At 38.1% G+C, this 18,776-nt stretch overlaps 1 protein-coding gene across 1 annotated transcript; it reads left to right on the top strand.

Annotated features, from left to right (window-relative positions):
- The first annotated feature begins 9,373 nt into the window (after positions 1 to 9,373).
- FGF20 (fibroblast growth factor 20) lies at positions 9,374 to 17,532 on the top strand. The gene is made up of 3 exons (XM_060086089.1): positions 9,374 to 9,659; positions 15,082 to 15,185; positions 17,287 to 17,532. The coding sequence occupies exons 1-3, from the start codon at positions 9,374 to 9,376 to the stop codon at positions 17,530 to 17,532; spliced, it is 636 nt and encodes a 211-aa protein (XP_059942072.1).
- The last annotated feature ends 1,244 nt before the right edge of the window (positions 17,533 to 18,776 follow it).

Consider the following 18,776-nt stretch of genomic DNA (forward strand, 5'->3'; position numbering starts at 1 on the left):
GAAAGAGAAAGACAAATACCGTATGCTAACACATATATATGGAATTTAAGAAAAAAAAATGTCATGAAGAACCTAGGGGTAAAACAGGAATAAAGACACAGATCTACTTGAGAATGGACTTGTGGATATGGGGAGGGGGAAGGGTAAGCTGTGACAAAGCGAGAGAGAGGCATGGACATATATACAGTACCAAACGTAAGGTAGATAGATAGTGGGAAGCAGCCGCATAGCACAGGGAGATCAGCTCGGTGCTTTGTGACTGCCTGGAGGGGTGGGATAGGGAGGGTGGGAGGGAGGGAGACGCAAGAGGGAAGGGATATGGGAACGGATGTATATGTATGACTGCTTCACTTTGTTATAAAGTAGAAACTAAAAAAAAAAAAAAGAATCATCTAAAAAAAAAGATTACTCACATTTTCACAACTTTCCCTGGATTTCTTTTCTTTGCCAAGGACCTCCTCATAATGGTGCTGTTTTTCTGTTTTCATTTTTGGAGGTGAGACTCACATGAGGAATTTACCAACAGCATGACTAGAAGTTGGAGAAGTGAAATCTGGCACAATTCCTTCCTCTCTATCAAGGTCCCTTTTGGCCTTATCGAGTGTCTGGCAGCAAATGTGCCTACATTGTCCCCTAGTGGCTGACCCCATGAGAGACCCACAGCCCCTGTACCCCTGTGGCCAACTGCCCTTTCTCTCAGAGCTTGGCTTTTATGCCCAGGGGTGATTTTTCAAGATGAAAGATATTTGTACTAGTGTGCATGTGTTTACTAATAGTTAAATTAGGGAATTCCCTGGCGGTCCAGTGGTTAGGACTCTGCTTCCACTGCAGGGGGCACTGGTTCGATCCCTGGTGGGGGAAATAAGATCCTGCATGCTGCACAGAGAGGCCAAAAAACACAAACAAACAGGTGAAATTAAATTTTACATATTTGAATAAACATTCTATGACTTAGAACCATTCTTAGGGGAAACAAAAAGATGAATTGAAACATCAAAGCAAGTACTTCAGGTTTCTGAAAAAGTTCTACCATGTCTATCAATCAACCAACAGATATTTATCAAGTATAAAAAGTATGCCAGGGCTTCCCTGGTGGCACAGTGGTTGAGAGTCCACCTGCCGATGCAGGGGACACGGGTTCGTGCCCCGGTCCGGGAGGATCCCACATGCCGCGGAGCGGCTGGGCCCGTGAGCCATGGCCGCTGAGCCTGCGTGTCCGGAGCCTGTGCTCCGCAACGGGAGAGGCCACAACAGTGAGAGGCCCGTGTACCGCAAAAAAAAAAAAAAAAAAAAAAGTATGCCAGGCACTGTTGTAGGCACTTGTCATACACTCATGAACAAAACAGACAAAGATCCCTGCCGGCATGGAGCATAATGTTCTAGTATGAGGACAGCACTAATGATCGTATTTCCCCTCAGGATAACATTCAAGCCAGGCTATTTGTAAACTTGATGTGTTTCAATAACGGTACTATTATGAACGGTGTTCTTAACATCCAATCACGTGGCTGGTGTCTGTCTTATCTGTCTAACCTGCCTTCAGGGCAAGCTGCAGGCGACCGCAACATGTCACTCACACAGCTGGTACCAGTTCCAGTCACACCTCGCCATACAAATGCGTTAGTCTGCTCCGTATACTGTTTTCTCACTCCAGGGTGACTGTTGTGGAGAGATAGGTATGTCTTCCTAAACTGTGTGCCAAAGTGTGAGCAGTGCCTTACCGGTCTTTCCTCTGGTCCGGGGGTGAAGACGCATCCCTCTCCCTTCAGCACCACTTGGCGAAAGGCCTCCTGAGCAGGTGTTGCCTGGGGCCAAGCTCCGGTTTGCATCAACAGGCCTAGTTATCTCAGGCCTCTAATTATGGGAGAAAAATGGGTAAAGAAGGCTTTAGTTACTCTTAACACATTACGGTGCTTAAAAGACACAAAATTTCAAGGTAATTTAATAAATTACTTTTTCATTGTCTAACTTTTAAAGGAAATATAATTCATCCTTATATTTGATGTTGTGAAAGATTAAACACTTGTATCACCATTCTTGTAATGGTGTCTTTTATTTCTAACTAATTCTAAGGATAGACAATGAACAAATTCATTAAGTGTTTAAATCTATTGACTCCCTAAATTTTATAAATAGATTTTTTTATATTTGGAAGAGTGTCATTAAAAAAATCAGATGGCAATTCTATGCCCTCCAAAAATGCAATTTATTTTAATATTGATGATTTAATTTTTAGTTATTGTAATAAAATATGCTTTTAGTGTTTCTGTGGCATTATGTTTCAGTAGGATGAAGCACGTTTAACTTAAATACTCTTTCTTTACTTTGAAAATGGAGAAATGAAAAACAAAGAGGTTTAGTGGCATCTGTGGATACATTCATAGTAAGGAGGCAATAAAGCAATGAAAAAATACCAACCGTAACTTTTTGCAAATCCACTATTCAGTTGCTGATTCTGGGAGTAACCAAATAAAATACTGTGTGTGAGCAATGACATCAGTTTGAACCACAGTTTTTTAAAAGGTATATACTTCAGTTTCTCTAGAGAATCAGCTTTTATTACTATTTGGGTATTGGCAGCATTATTTGGTGAGAACAGCATTGGAAATGGATGTGAAATATTTTAATTAAAATTATGATTTTTCTATCAACTAGGTGACATTTCTCTGAGAGCCATCTTCCTCATTTGTAAAATGAAGATGTTTGGTTGAGGTAACTTGGCAAATTTCTTCCAAGTGATGAAAAATATAAAGTATTCTCACATTATAATTTTATGATACATTCAGATGATGGTAGAAGACCTTATGAAAGACAAATAAATGATGTATAGTCAGCCAGATGCTGTGGCTACTTCCAAAAGAACTTGTTTTAGAAGTATATTTCTTTCAGACCCATCTCAAAGTACTGTTAGTTAAAACTTTCATTGCAGGAAGCATTTTTCTGTGCTCCAAATAAGGCCACTATTAGAGTCAATGATGTGTAAATCCCATAAGCCATCTTTCTTTTCTTGCAACTTAGAGCAGAGCATGGAATTTTAAGTTGCCCCAAACACAGGGTAAATAGATACTGATTATCGTCATTCAAATAATCACTTAGATGTTGTAGAACTAACGGATTTTCATATGCATTTATCCATATAATTCCTATAACATCAATAGTCCTGCAAGTTACATACAACATTCTTTTTTGTTGTTGTTGTTGCGCTACACGGGCCTCTCACTGTTGTGGCCTCTCCCGCTGCAGAGCACAGGCTCCGGATGCGCAGGCTCAGCGGCCATGGCTCACGGGCCCAGCCGCTCCGCGGCATGTGGGATCTTCCCGGACCGGGACACGAACCCGTGTCCCCTGCATCGGCAGGCGGACTCTCAACCACTGCGCCACCAGGGAAGCCCACATACAACATTCTTTAACCTAATTTTATAGAGGAAAAAACTGAGTTCCAGGGAGGTAATGTAATTTTCCCAGGGTCTCATAACTATCGAGTGGAAATATCTTGCCTGTATCTAGTGAGGTGGATAGGAAAGAAAAAAAGTACGAGGCAAAAATTAAACTATGGGGCTTCCCTGGTGGCGCAGTGGTTGAGAGTCCGCCTGCCGATGCAGGGGACACGAGTTCGTGCCCCGGTCCGGGAAGATCCCACATGCCGCGGAGCGGCTGGGCCCGTGAGCCATGGCCGCTGAGCCTGCGCGTCCGGAGCCTGTGCTCAGCAACGGGAGAGGCCACAGCAGTGAGAGGCCCGCGTACCGCAAAAAAAAAAAAAAAAAAAAAAAAAAAAAAATTAAACTATGTTGTTTATTACTCCTGTTGCTCTCTGTGGGTAAGGTGAGAAGTGGGGCTGGATTACAGTAGCTGACGTTCCTGGAACTAAGGAGAAAATAACAAAGATGTTCCATTTGTGTTAACTTTTCATTCTGCCTGAATTTGGTCCCCCAAATTATGTGACTTCATGGTCAATTAATGTTCCTTTTTTCACGTGTGTTTTATACTATCCACAGAAAATATCCAACCTGTTCTGGTCAAGGTTTGAGATTTTGTGCAGACTGAGGCCCTTCTATGCAAATAGTTCAAATTCAGGAATTCTGATTTACCTCAATTACTTTACATAATAGCTGTTGAATTTAGATATTCTCTCCTATAACTGAAGTGCTTCTAATATTTAAGTTGTGAACTTTTAAAATTTACCCTAAAAACTTAAATTTTGATGTAATTTCATTCTTAAAGAAAACTTACAAGAATACTACAAAGAACTCCACATAGCCTATACTCACTTTCTTCAGTTAACATTTCACTCCCCTGTTTTATCATCTATTCCTCCTTTTTCTGTATATAGTCATATATACATTTTTCCTGAACCATTTGAGAATAATTTTGCAGACATCATGTCTCTTTATCCATAAAGTTTTATTTTGTATTTCCTAATACTTTTCTTTATATATTCACAGTAAAATTGTCAAAATTAGGAAACTTAACATAGATACAATACTATTAATTAATTCACAATCCATATTAAAATTTCCCCATTGTTTCAATAAAGTCTCTGTTTGTTTGTTTGTTTTTCTGGTTCAGGCTCCATATCAGGATCATCATCACATTTAGGTTTCATGTCTCTTTAGTTTCCTTTAATCTGGAACAGTTCCTCAACCTTTCTTTGTCTTTCCTGATTTTGACATTTTAGAGGCATATAGGCCAGTTGTTTTGTAGACCGACTCTTATTTGGGGTTTAGCTGGTGTCTCTTCATGACCAGATTCAGGATGCATTTTTGACAGTGACATCAAATAAGTGACATCATATCCTTCCTAGAGTGTCAAGAGGTATATGGTGTTGGTTTGTCCCATTATTGTTGTTTACTTTCATTATGTGGTTAAGATAGTATTTACTAGATTAATCCACTATGAAGTTATTATTTTCTTTTTGTGATCAAGAAACAATTTGTGAGGGGATATTTGAGACTATGTAAATAGCCTCTTCATCAAACTTATAATACACTACTCTAACCCCACACACTGAGAAAAATAATCTTTGTAACTTAAATTCAGTATCTATGTATATTTTTTTCTTTAGATCTTGATTATACAGTAAAAGAACTGTATTTGAAAGTTATTTAGTTTTTAAAAAAAATATTATCATTCCCTTCTGTGTGGTTATGTTATTCACTTGAATTTAGTTAGGTTCATTTGTTCCTGGTTTTATTCCACCCCCCTCCCCCCATTCTTATTTATTTGACTTAAAAATATCTAGAACATTAACATTTCTCTAAAAGTCCAAACTCTATAAAAAGTTCTCAAAGACATGTCATTTCCCATCTGTTCTACTCCATTCACGTCCAACTCAGGTAAACAATTAACAGCATAACCAATTTCATGTGTTTCTGATTTATCCATTCCGTGTTTATTTTTGGGGAAAAAAGCATATATAAAAGTTTCTTATTTTCTTTCTTTCTTACAGAAAAGATAGCATCCTATGTATAAAGCATGCTAAAACTTTGCTCTTTTCAACTAATAGTATTTTCTGGAAATACTCCATGCTAATTTATAGAGATCTAACTCATTCTTTTTTTCCAGCTATGTAATGCTCCATTGTGTGAGTATACATAATTTATTCATTCGGTTTCCCATGTGTGGAAATTTATGTTGCTGCCAATAATTTGTAATTACAAATAATAGATAATGTTGGGCAAATGTACTTTTATTTTATTGAATGTATAAGTCATGACTTTTAAATCAGTTTTTTTTCTTTTTCTCACATTTTACACATGTAGAAGTAACCAAAGGCATTAACTCCTTTTTCATGTGCAAAAACAAAGATTCATAACACTATGCTTGCTGAAAATCTATATAGGAATTATGTAGCCTGGAAAACTGTAGCTACATTTTGTGGAAGTAGAAATTGTACCACATATTTGTATAACAGCAAGGCAAGTGTGGTCTCTAGGAAGTATAGGTAAAGTTGATTAGATTGCAATGTATACTTAAAAGCTGAATAATGCACTCTTGTAAAACACTCTTCAAAATTATTTAACTTCCCATGATATCATCACAGCATGTGCAAAAAAAATCTTTAGTGTTATCTTTTCCTGTCACATGACTAGTGCAAACAAAAGAAATCCTTATCTTTTTGTTTCTATTCTGGCCCTTTATAAAATGGCATTAAGCACCATTCAAAACTTACATAGTAAAGGTTTGTTTTGAGGAAAAAAGATTTATTTTGTATTTCAAACAAATTATACTTGCTAAATTATAAAGTAAAATTTTTCCCACCAACTGAAGGTTTCTAGCATTTTACATGTATAGAAAGCTTTAAAGTTTTAAAACCACTTTCCTAGATATTTTTACATTGAAGTCTCATAGCAACCCTTGGCATAGAGAACTAGGCAAGAGTTATATTGTACTTAATTTACAAAAGAGGAAACAGAGGCATTTAGAGAGTTTGAGAAAATTTCCCTGGGATGTAAGACTCCGGACTAAACGTTGAACTAGAATCCAGGACATTTTTTTTTTCTTTATAAAGTGGATTGTGCCTATTTCATAGCATTATTGTGGTGATCAAGTAAGGCAATGGACTTGAAAATGTTAAAGTTGTACAGAGATAGTAGTTTTATTATTAAAATTTTGGGGCTTTGGTGACTTTAGGTAAAATTTCTCTGTATTTTACTATTTTGTATATATATGTATAAACACACACACACATATATATACACATATATATGTAACTCAAGAGACTTAGACTGAGAGATATGAATCACACAGCAGGACTTAAACTGTTCCTGTGGGGAAATATTTTATAGACTGAACTAGTGCCTCTAGGAGCAAGTGACGATGCTATATAACCATTGCGGAATAATTAACAGCATTATATATTGTACAGAAGTTAGACCTTGAAACAAAGCTCATTAAAAGGTACTTGATCTTAGTTTTAAACCTTTAAGCATCTTCTGTAAAAGTAATCAGTGTATGTACTGGCTACTTTGGTTTTCCCGCTATGAGATTCACACAACTTTGATCTAACTTTCTTTGATTTAACACTGCAATTAAGAAGATTTGGTTCAAAGTAAAAGCTCATTGGTTGATGTTTTCACTGATGTGATAATGTTTACACAGATGTGCTTTGAAATCTTGATTATGGTGGATTTGGGGGTCCTACCACAAGACAGATTGCTGTTATTTGAAAGGTGAAATAATATGACACTTACCTGGTACAACCTTTAAAACAGACTTAGCTGAGTACATTTCTAAAGTGATTTATCTGTTTATTATTTTTAGCCAGTGTTTTTGTTTTATTTCATATCTATCAACAGTAAATCACTTGCTTTAAGGACTCTTTTATAACTTGGTTGCACAAGGGTCAGTACTTAGGACCGTAGTGATGAAAAGGTGTAACTTTACCTACTTTAAAGCACCTGCCAATTAATTAGCAAAAATCCCTTCAGAGCAAATAAAATAAAGCAGTCCCATCCATCTGCACTCCCAAGTTTAGGCCTTTGCTAAACAGACCATGAAACAGGACTGAAAAAGTAATCTTTAGTGATTCCCTAAAACTTTTTGCCCAGGGGAAGCACAAAAATCTGCCAAATGATTCTCAACTCTTCTGCCACTGAAAAATTTAACTAGTGGTACAAAACCAAGGTTTTAAGTTTTAAATGGTTGTGTATGCAGCTCCTTCACCTCAATGACATTTGATTTCACAAATATGCACGGGCAGTCCCACGTTTTACTAGCGACTTTTTGTGTCTCAAAAACACATCAAGAATCAACACTGTTCTCCATTTAGTTGGTTTTATAATTCAAATATGAACAATCCCCAAAATCTAGGCTTAAAGAAAACGCAACTAAGAACAGGGAAGTGCTCTTAGACTGGATAATGGTCCCAGAGCCCACTCATCATTTATGACACTATTACAGATATTCATTTTCTATTCGTGGCAAATATAAGAATGTAACCCATCTCTTTTCAGCCTACTTGGATTTACTCTTAATCCCTAGATTCATAATTATATTACGTTACTATATTAAGTTGATTAGGCATGGACATATATACACTACCAAACGTAAAATAGCTAGCTAGTGGGAAGTAGCCGCATAGCACATGGAGATCAGCTCAGTGCTTTGTGACCACCTAGAGGGGTGGGATAGGGAGGGTGGGAGGGAGGGAGATGCAAGAGGGAAGAGATATGGGAACATAAGTATATGTATAACTGATTCACTTTGTTATAAAGCAGAAACTAACATACCATTATAAAAGAATTATATTCCAATAAAGATGTAAAAAAAAGTTGATTAAAAGTTCACAAACTTAGCACACAACTTTAAATTTCCATATAGATATGAGGCAATCTTGGTTGTATCTTGTGCTGAGTAAAGATAAACATTAAAGAGAACCTGGGAAGGGGGAGGCGGTGTCCCCATCTAAATGATAAAAGAAAAGAGTAATGCTTGTACATTTTATTAGTGTTTTAAAATTAGTGAGTTAAACTGTCAAAGCTTTGATTTTCCTTTCATGTGTGTCTGGGCAGGTCTAAGCCTCAGGTAACGCCCTTTTTCCTTCTCCCTCTCTTACCTTTCTTTGCACCTGTCCACTGTAGGCTCCCAGCAGCTCCCAAGGAGTCCAATTCCCCTCTTCTCTCCTTTTCCTCCTCCTACCCATCCCCTCCTCCCCGCCCCCGCTCCCAGTTCCCTCCCTTTCTCCCCCTTCCCTTCTTCAATATACCTGCCAAGCTGGGCTCCTTTTAGCAGCGATCTATCACTGCAAAGGAACTCACATCAAAGGCAATCGCACGGCCGCAGCAGAACAGCATCACGGTTGTTCCAAAGACAGCCCCAAAGAGCGGCCTTGACTGCGCCTCCCCGAAGTTGCTGGCCAGCTTTGGCCAAGTGCGGGAATGATTTTTGCGACTGCATGGATAGAGAGCCGTCAAGGGCCCCTTCTGGTCACTTCCGAAGAGCAAAAACGTGAGAGGAGGCCGGTTTAAGATTTCAAACAGAACCTCCCCAGCGAGCATGAAAGGACTTGATTAGCATATGTCAAGAGGACCCGCATATATACTGTGTGTATGTACACAGGACTCTGATCCGTTTGCGGAGTTGGAGCCCCAGGCCCAGCCCCAGTATTGGCAGCGGCGGCTATAGATGTTTCTGCAAAGCCAGCAACCGGTTCCCACCTACCCCAGGAGAGAAGATCGCTCCAAGACAGTGAAAGCCTCCCTGCTCTCAGCGCAAAGTTCATCCAGCGACCTCACGGGACTAACCGGGCCTTAGCTTTTTTGCGCTTGTTTGGCTGTAATTTTTCTCCATTCACCTCCCCATCCCTGCTCCATTTTTTTTTTTTATTGGGGGTCTTTTGTTTTCCGGATCCGCCGCCTCTCCCTCTGGCCGCCCCATGGCTCCCTTAGCCGAGGTCGGGGGCTTCCTGGGCGGCCTGGAGGGCTTGAGCCAGCAGGTGGGCTCGCACTTCCTGCTGCCTCCTGCCGGGGAGCGGCCGCCTCTGCTGGGCGAGCGCCGGGGCGCGGCGGAGCTGGGCGCCCGCGGCGGGCCCGGGGCTGCGGAGCTGGCGCACCTGCACGGCATCCTGCGCCGCCGGCAGCTCTACTGCCGCACCGGCTTCCACCTGCAGATCCTGCCCGACGGCAGCGTGCAGGGCACCAGGCAGGACCACAGCCTCTTCGGTACGTACCGGCACCCCGCCTCCCGCGCTCCTCTATTCCCCCTCTTGCGTCTCCCTCTCCGTCCGCGGACGGAGTCGGGGCTGCGCGGGGCCGGGAGCCCCCGGAACCCTTCCAGTGCGAGGTGCTGGCCGGGGCTGCTGGGCGGCCAGCGCAGGCACCGGAGGACTTTCCCCGCCGGCGGGCCGCCGCGGTTGCCGGCAGGCCTGCTGCTCCAGACGCTGAGGGCAGGAGGAGAAAGGGGGGTGCTCCGCCCGCACCTGGTTGCCCTGCCCTTGCTGCTGCCTGGGACACCGAGCCCTGGACTCGGAGCCACATCTTTCCCGCACTCCTTACCTCGCAGGCAGTTTTTTTGTTTTTGTTTTCAAACTCCCTATTATTTTCTCCTACTTCCTCTCCTATTTCCCCTTAACAAAAGTGAACAACCGGAAGCCTTCCGCTTCTTTAAACCTGCCCTGCAGCTGTGCAGTTGATGAGCCTTCCATGGCTACTGCTCAAAGGACAGCTCTAACATAGGAGGCGAGCTTTTACGTGTCTACCTAGAGAACCATAAATGTTCACCTGAAAAGGTAACAGATTAACTTTCCGTGGGCGCACCATCGCTACTGTCAGGCTCACCTGCCTGCAGTTCTCAGTGCTCTTAAAGTTTGGTGAGGGGAAAAAAAAAAAAAAGCTTATCCGGCTACTGAGCATGCCCAATCCTTCAGCCAAGATCCTCTTTAGAAATTGTGAAATCTGAAAGCAAAGATCTTGTTATTGACCTTAGGTAAGAGGAAATGGGGAAGTGAAAGAAGATACGGGTGGGAACACAAAGGGATGTATTTCAGAATACCTCCAACAGTGCCTGGGAGCAGAAGGGGTTAAAAGAAAGAAACAAAAACAAAAACAAAAAAACCCCAATGATTGTTAAGGCAGATTGTTTAGACACTAGCTTGGGAAACCATAAGGTCTCGATTGTTAATTACCCCCTAACTAGCTGTGTGACTAGCACGTGCCCTCACCGGTCTGAGCCTTAGTTTTCTTGTCTGTACAATGATGAGGTTAAATCAGGTGATTCTCTCAAGATGCTCTCCTGTTTTAACAGCCCAGAATCTTTCCTCCACTGTGGAAGTTTTCATCATATTAGAGTTAACTGGCTAGCACTCTCAAAGGATTTTGATCATCAAACTTGGGACTTCATTAGAGAGAAGCAGTGTATTTCATTTGAAAGATACCATTTACCTGTCAGCAGCAATGTGAAAGGGCCTAACATAGTGTCAGTTTTCCTCTTCTTTCCTAAGCACTGGAATTCTTTGAGAATCTCTTCTCTGAAGGGCCCTCTCTTATCCTCACCCATGTTCTTATTTGACTTTCTTTTTTTTGACTTGTAGTCCTCATTAAAACTTTGGGGAAGTGTAAATCTCAGTTTGAGGGGCATTTGTAACTCTAGATGTAGAAATGAGCATGTGGTGGTCATTTGGTAGCACTTAAAGGCTTAGAAAATTAACTTTTTAAAACCCACATGTTTGCAGCTTCCACTGATCTCTTCCAAATTCCCGTTGACTATGAGTCCAGAGTGTCATGACCTAGTGGCCCACCTTGGGGTCACTTTCAGAAAGTAGTTTCTAAATTGAGGAGGCTGAGATTCTGAGTCTAAAGAACTTTGTGACACCAGGTGGCTCAGTTCCCTTGCCTATAAGAATTACTGCATTACAGAAAAACCCTCCAGCTACCAGAAAGATTTAGAAATGGACGCAAATGTGATAATGCCTATAAGTAGAGCAGGTAGAAGTTAAGCTTAGGTAATATTCAGACATCTCCCCACCTCCCCACCGGGATACATAGTATAAGCTTGGAAATTCTACCTTTAAGACCCTTATAATTCAGCCATAATCTCTCCAATGTCAAGAGTTGCTTCTTCCACTTTGTGTCTCTTTATAAGACTGACTCTATGGGAAGAGATTAGTAAATATTTATAAACTTGATAACATTCATTAAACTGGTATTTTATTTCATTTCTTAATAAATGTTGCATATCAGAATGACCATCTTAGTAGAATATTTTTTTTGGCTAAAATTTTGTATGCTTATTTAGTAATTGGAAAAATATGACTTGGACTGATGTTTGTGCTGGTTTAAGCCACTCTATGGTGCAAGGGTACCTATCAGAACAAAATATTTACTGTTACACAAAGGAAAGATAACCCAGATTAGCATGGTAGCTTAAAGGAGTAACAACCTCTAGGATGCATTAGAGTGCATCCTAGTGGCCTGTGATAGCTAAAACATCATAATTTATAACGAGAGTGCAGGTGAGAAGAAAGTATATACACAACATGTGTAATATTATAAGCTTCTCTCTATATTTGCCTTCCCTTTTTAGTGCTTCAATTATTAACTATGAAATTATTTTTCTCTCTAAAAATTCGTTTCTGTGTCATCAAAGTAAGAATTTTGAAAATGCTTAAGATGTGCTATTTGAGATGTTAAAGTAAGTAACATTTTTGATAATTTATACTAATTTGGCTATGATTAAATTAAAAATTCAGAATACTGTGTTTTAAAATTTCAAAACCACATCAATAGAATATAAACAAAAAGGTCCCAGTAAGGTTTAAAAAATTTCCTATCTGAGTTAGCTCTGTATTTATAATAGAGTTTTCCTGCACAGTAGTACAGTAGGAAGATTTTACCTAATACATAAACCTGTAATCATTACTTAAAAAAAAAAAGTTTAGCCTGAGATCAAACATATTCCTTTAAAGACCTTTCTTTTATTCTCCCCTATTCTCCATAGATTTGTCTGATGTGGTTGCATTGTGGGTTGACTCACCTGTTTATTATGATTTTAAAAAAGGCTGGCTTTGAAAATGATACCAAAAAGACAAAGTACCTCCAAGTCTTTTTATGGGACACTAGGCATTAGAAAATCTATCTAAAATCTGTGATTACCTCTTAAGGAAAGCTTTTCATGTCTACTCTTTGTTAAAGAATTAGGTTAGTTGCCACCTCATATTATAAATAAGAAAGATTTGTCAAATCTCATTTAAGAATCAAATGATTACAAATTACTGTGTGGTATACTATTTCCTGTGGAGAAAAAAGGATCAGAATTTAAAAGTGTGGCTAAAATCTTTAAGAGGAACATGAAAAGCACATAACCTTTTCCCCATCAGCCCCTATGAGCCATTGCAAAATTATTTCGACCTTGTTATATGTATATGAGGCTTTGGATGTCGTTTAATGAAGTTGAAGCTACTGAATATAATTATTCTAAGAATATATGTAATTTCTTGTCTTTCTACAATTACATATTTTTTGACAACATAACGGCATTATTTTAAGATGAGAATTAAAGTGTAAGTGGCTTACAATTTAGTTCTGCAAGAAAAATGGATACTTTATAAGATCTGTTTTATAATTGATTTATATGGAAATGAATCTTGTATTGTACTTGAAAACTAGTTCTATTATACAGTCTAATCAGTTAATCAGTTCCTGTTCTTTGAAAGACAAGAGCATCTTAACGTAAATCAGATACTTAAAGAGAATTAAGTTACAAGTGAACTGCAGACCACTTCTCAGTTTGAATGTAACATTCATTACAACTTCAAGTAATTATACATTTGTAAGTATATCTGGATGAAATTCCATTAATGTATCTTCTTCTACCAATCATGTTTTGGGCCTATATTTTTGTTTCTAACAGGAATCACTCACTAATGAGCTTGGCAGTACATTTAATTTTCCTTTACTTCCCACCTCTGTATCAGGCATTCTAATGGCCATCCTATGAGGTCTGTGTCTTCCTACTATACCTTACCTCCTCTCTGCCTTAGGCTCTCATACAGGGACAGTGACTCTTTCAAGCCACTTAACAGGCAATTTAACAGTACGATATTGTTGCTGTAAGATCCTTGTTAGCTCTACTGCTCTACATGATCTCCTAATAGTTTGCAAGAGCTCATTTGAGCTCTTCAGAATCTCTGTTTAGAGCTTAAGCATCCATGTTTCTGCCAAAGAGTGAATTAGGATCTGGGTAGAACAGAGACCTCCATATATGCAAATAGCCAGATTCTGTACTTTCCTTCGGCCTTGGGAACGTCACGTGTCCAAACAAGAACTTGTATAATGAATCAAGAAATGACTTAAGATCAAGAGTCAGGCTAAATGGTACACATTTATACTGTTTGTAGAGCTTAAGAGGGAGTGAAGGGGTGAAGGTAGAAAGCTATTGAGGAAGGCAGTTCCAAGCATAGAAAGTATGTCTATATACTTTTTCACCAAAGAGTCTAAAGAGAAGAACAAGATAAAGACATTAGTCCAAAGGTTAGTGTGTGCAGAGGAAAAGAGTGATGCAGAGGGAAGCATTAAGGTTTTTTGTTGTTGTTGTTTTTGTTTAACTATGGTGTATTAAGAGCATTGAGTGGAGAGTTTTCGGTACTCATTTACCTATAGATAAATGAAAATAATTCTGGAAAGTTATTGAAAGCAAAATCTACTTGCATGCTAAATTCTTGGTATTTGGCTATTACATTTCATGAATTACACAGTCCTTTTACTTCTTTGAACCATAAAATTTATTTTTAAGGATCGTGGGACAGGAAATAGCATATTATATAATCTGTAAATTTTGAAACTACTGTCTTGTCCTCAAGAAGCACTGTTTTGAAGTACAGACATTGGATTAGGGCTCAGAAGATGTGAGTTCAAGTATCTGTCCTATTAATTACAAATATCACGTCTTTAAGCAAGCCTCAGTTTCTTTATATGTAAAATGGGATAATAATATCTTCTATGCTTATCTTAGGAGGTTGTTTTTGAGGACCAGATAGAAAGTACTGATAAAAGTAGAAGCCCTTTATAAACTACAAAATACTAATACACCCATATAAGGTATACTGGCTGCTGCTAGAAAAAAATTTACTTGATTCATAGTAAGCAAAAACAAAGCAAAACAATTAATAGAACATGGTTATAGTTAATAGAATCAAGGAGGAGAATTATGAACACCTCTATTATGTACTAATTTTATGGTAACAATAGCTTCCATTTATTGGATGCCTAAATGTGTTAGTCTTTACCACTCTCCTGTAAGGAAGCATTTCACCCATTTTGCGTATGAGGAGATTGAAGCTCAAAGAAGACAAATGACTTACATAGACTAATCAGTAAGTTACTGAACTGGATTCACACCCAGGTCAGTCTGGTTTAAGGTTTTACACCTTAACATTTTATCATGATGAACAATTTTTGGTTTTTTAGTTTTATTCATCTGTAAAATAGGAGGCTCATCATAATGACAACTGTACATCCCTTTTCAATTTACAAAGGACTTCCACATACATCATTATATTTAGCAATTTGATCTACTGCTCTTTGGAAGATTTTCATTAGTCGTATGTTCTTTAATAAATGCAAATCATTATTTTGTTTATAAATTCAGGTATCCTGGAATTCATCAGTGTGGCAGTGGGACTGGTCAGTATTAGAGGTGTGGACAGTGGTCTTTACCTTGGAATGAATGACAAAGGAGAACTCTATGGATCAGTACGTATTTTTAAAAAAAATTATTGTAATTCATTAAATAATGACTATCCATTTTATAAGTAAAATAGCTACCGATTATGCATATCAGAAGAAATACATAAATAACATACTTAAGTAGAAATTAAAAATCTAGATCCTCATAAATTTCCATATGTCTAGACAGTAGTATAGCAACTCACTTTCATTTCTTTTTTTTTTTGGGGGGGCTGCGTTGGGTCTTTGTTGCTGCGTGTGGGCTTTCTCTAGTTGCTGTAAGCAGGGGCTACTCTTCCTTGCGGTGCGTGGGCTCGTGGGCTCAATAGTTATGGCTCGCCGGCTCTAGAGCACAGGCTCAGTAGCTGTGGCACATGGGCTTAGTTGCTCCACGGCATGTGGGATCATCCTGGACCAGGGATCGAACTAATGTCCTCTGCATTAGCAGGCGGATTCTTAACCGCTGCACCACCAGAGAAGTCCCCTCACTTTCATTTCTTAAACCCTAAACCTTTATTGCTTTTAGCTCACTAGTTTTTTTCTGCCCGTTATCCTGGGACCAGAGACAGAAAAATGAGAGCATTTTCTTCTTGCCATGTTAGATTCTTTTCATCTTTACATTCATTTAATATAAATTTTCTCTACCTATTATTACCTTCATAGATAAGTATACATCACTGACTTGCTGACCTTTGCAATATAGGAAATGAATGAATGAAACCTTAGGATACCTTAAACAATAACAGAAAATGGCAACCACACTAGTTGGACCATATCTGCAGACTTGATAATTACAGTAGCCATGCTCTTACTCAGAGTTGCATTGGGCAGTTTTTAACTTATCACTGGGGATAAGTGCATACATCTGTAGGTCTACTATAAATGTTTTAAATATGGAACTTATAGTAAACTTTTCAAGTTAATACTTCATCAGTGTAAGTTTTTTTTAATTTTCTTTTTTCTTTTCTTTTCTTTCCTTTTTTTTTAAAATGACAAAGCAGCAAAAACAACACAAGAATTAGAGCAACAGGATAATATAAAACTCAACCTGCAGTACTATGTAGATCTTTCTCTTTCACTGTATCATTTTTTATTTGTTCGCAGTTGCTATATAATTGTAAGAAAATTGTTAAAGTGTAAATGTGGGCCACTCCCACCCATTCTCTCATGTGAAATCCCTCCTTAAAGTTGAAGCCTCTGTAGCTATCTCCAAAGAGAATTTACTTTTATGATTTAGCAGATGACACTATCTGGTACCTTCTTTTTTCTTAAAATCTCAATTGAGACCACAATATACAGTTAGAATCTCAATATACACTGAGGAAAATCAGTTATCATATTTCAGTAAGTGGTACTCCACTTGATATCTGTCCTTTTAAGGGCAACACTTGCCCTTTCTGGGCTTTCTGTCAGCTCAGAAGAAAGAGAAATAATGCATTGTGTAATCTTCTAAGAGTAGTATTACAATTGAAAGAGAAAAACATGCACATAATCTTCCTTCTTCACATATGTGTCAGACTGAAAAAGCAACTGTTGTCTACCCCTTGGGATAATATACAGTCCATCTTGAAAAGACAAGAAATCACTGGGCTTTTACTACATTTACCTAATAGTAATATCCAAATATAAGTTAATTGTTGGGATTATATCGTCAAACAATAAATTCATAAAGGGAAGATATATGACTTGGAGTGATGATCTTGGGAGTTAGGAATTTGAATGTTAACAAGGTCTCGAAACATTTCAAGATGGTAGTGGAGATTTGCTGTGTAGAACTTTGGCATCTAATGATGGAACAAGATAAACTACAGGCCTCTTTGGCAGTGATGGTGATGGAAGGGAGGTCAAATGGAGCATGGGCAAGTTTAGAATATTTATTGTTTGGAAATAAAATTGAGAATTGACATTTAGCTTAGAGTTCTGTAAACTAAACTGCTGGATGGAGTCACCTGGGAGAAAGAATTACAGATAACATGAGAACTAAAACAGAACAAAGCAAAAACAATTTACCCTTTCTCCTTCTTTGACAAGGATATAGTTATAGGCAAAGAAATAGAGAGTTGAGACTTTTCTAAGGAAATTCTCTTAAAGATATCTTTTTCAATGGCAGTTATCTTCTCTCTTTTAGGAAAAACTGACTTCTGAATGCATCTTTAGGGAGCAATTTGAAGAGAACTGGTATAATACCTATTCATCCAACATATATAAACATGGAGACACTGGCCGTAGGTATTTTGTGGCACTTAACAAAGATGGAACTCCAAGAGATGGTGCCAGATCCAAAAGACATCAGAAATTTACACATTTCCTGCCTAGACCAGTGGATCCAGAAAGAGTTCCTGAACTGTACAAGGACCTACTAATGTACAGTTGAAGGGTGATAGTGTCTTTACTGAAGAACCAAGCTACAACTATTCTTTCTTATTACAGTTTGCATCATAAAATAATAACACAGGAAGACATTCAGAATGTTATGGAGTCTATTTTCCACTGGGAGACTGAATTTGGAAAGAATATTGAGAACAAACAAACAAAAAATATCTTGACTTGAAGTAGATCAAGATCTCTCTTTACAAGTGGATTAAGTTCCCTCGGGTACACTGTCTCTGTCCTCACTTGTAGATTGAAGCTGAAAATCTGTTAAACTGTGGGTAATGGGAACCCCATCTAGTTTGCTGCTGGTGCCTCGCCTCTCTGGAGTATGTTTACTTTAAAAGTTACATTAAAAATAGATACTTCATGTTGAAGAGATGTATTGACATAGTTGGCCAAGATCATTGCTACATAAATTTTGAGAACCTTGTAGGATTTTGCAGGTTACGGCATTTTATGTAAAAAATTTGGGTGAAACATGGACTATGAAACATGCCACACCAAGACGGAACATTTTTTTTAAAAAGGATGGACCTATTTATACATTTTCAGTTTGCAAATATTTATTATATATATTTATTTATTAAAGAGTTTATTTTTTACTAGTATATGAAGATAATACAAGAGAAAAAAAACAACAAACATTTCTTTATCGTGCCATTACTTTGTTGTGATGTCTTGGGCTGTAAAGAAGACATCATTATTGCTACACATTAAACATAGGATAAGATCTTGAATTTCTTTTTAAAAATAAAGTATAGCATAGATTATATTTTTTTGCAGTCAATTGCCTTCTAAATGTAACATTGGTTTCTTTGGCTTAGAAAAATGCTGTATCAATTTGTATTGAATTCAATACACATTCAAAAAGGGAATTAAACATTTTAATTTTCATGTTTTGGTTTCATTCTTTTTCAGGTGGAGTTATTCTACTTATAAAACATATTTTTAAAGTGACAAAATTCTGAGTTCCTAGAGAAAACTTGATATTTAGAGAACTTCTAATGGTGAAAATTATTGGATATTATAAGCCATTTATACTTACTAATTTTCTTGACTTAGTCTGGCAAAGCCCATTTCTTTTCACCCACTATGATCACAGAAAGAATGCGTCTTTGTGGTACCACCATTAATAATAGAAAGGCTTCATCTACCTATCTGAGTGTGCTATCTTTTCCGTTATAGCTGCTATTTTGTTATTATTTCAATAAACAGTCATTAAGCCTACTCTACAGAAGATACTGT

This window comes from Mesoplodon densirostris, chromosome 20 (assembly GCF_025265405.1).
Source record: "Mesoplodon densirostris isolate mMesDen1 chromosome 20, mMesDen1 primary haplotype, whole genome shotgun sequence".
Classification (NCBI taxonomy): domain Eukaryota; kingdom Metazoa; phylum Chordata; class Mammalia; order Artiodactyla; family Ziphiidae; genus Mesoplodon; species Mesoplodon densirostris.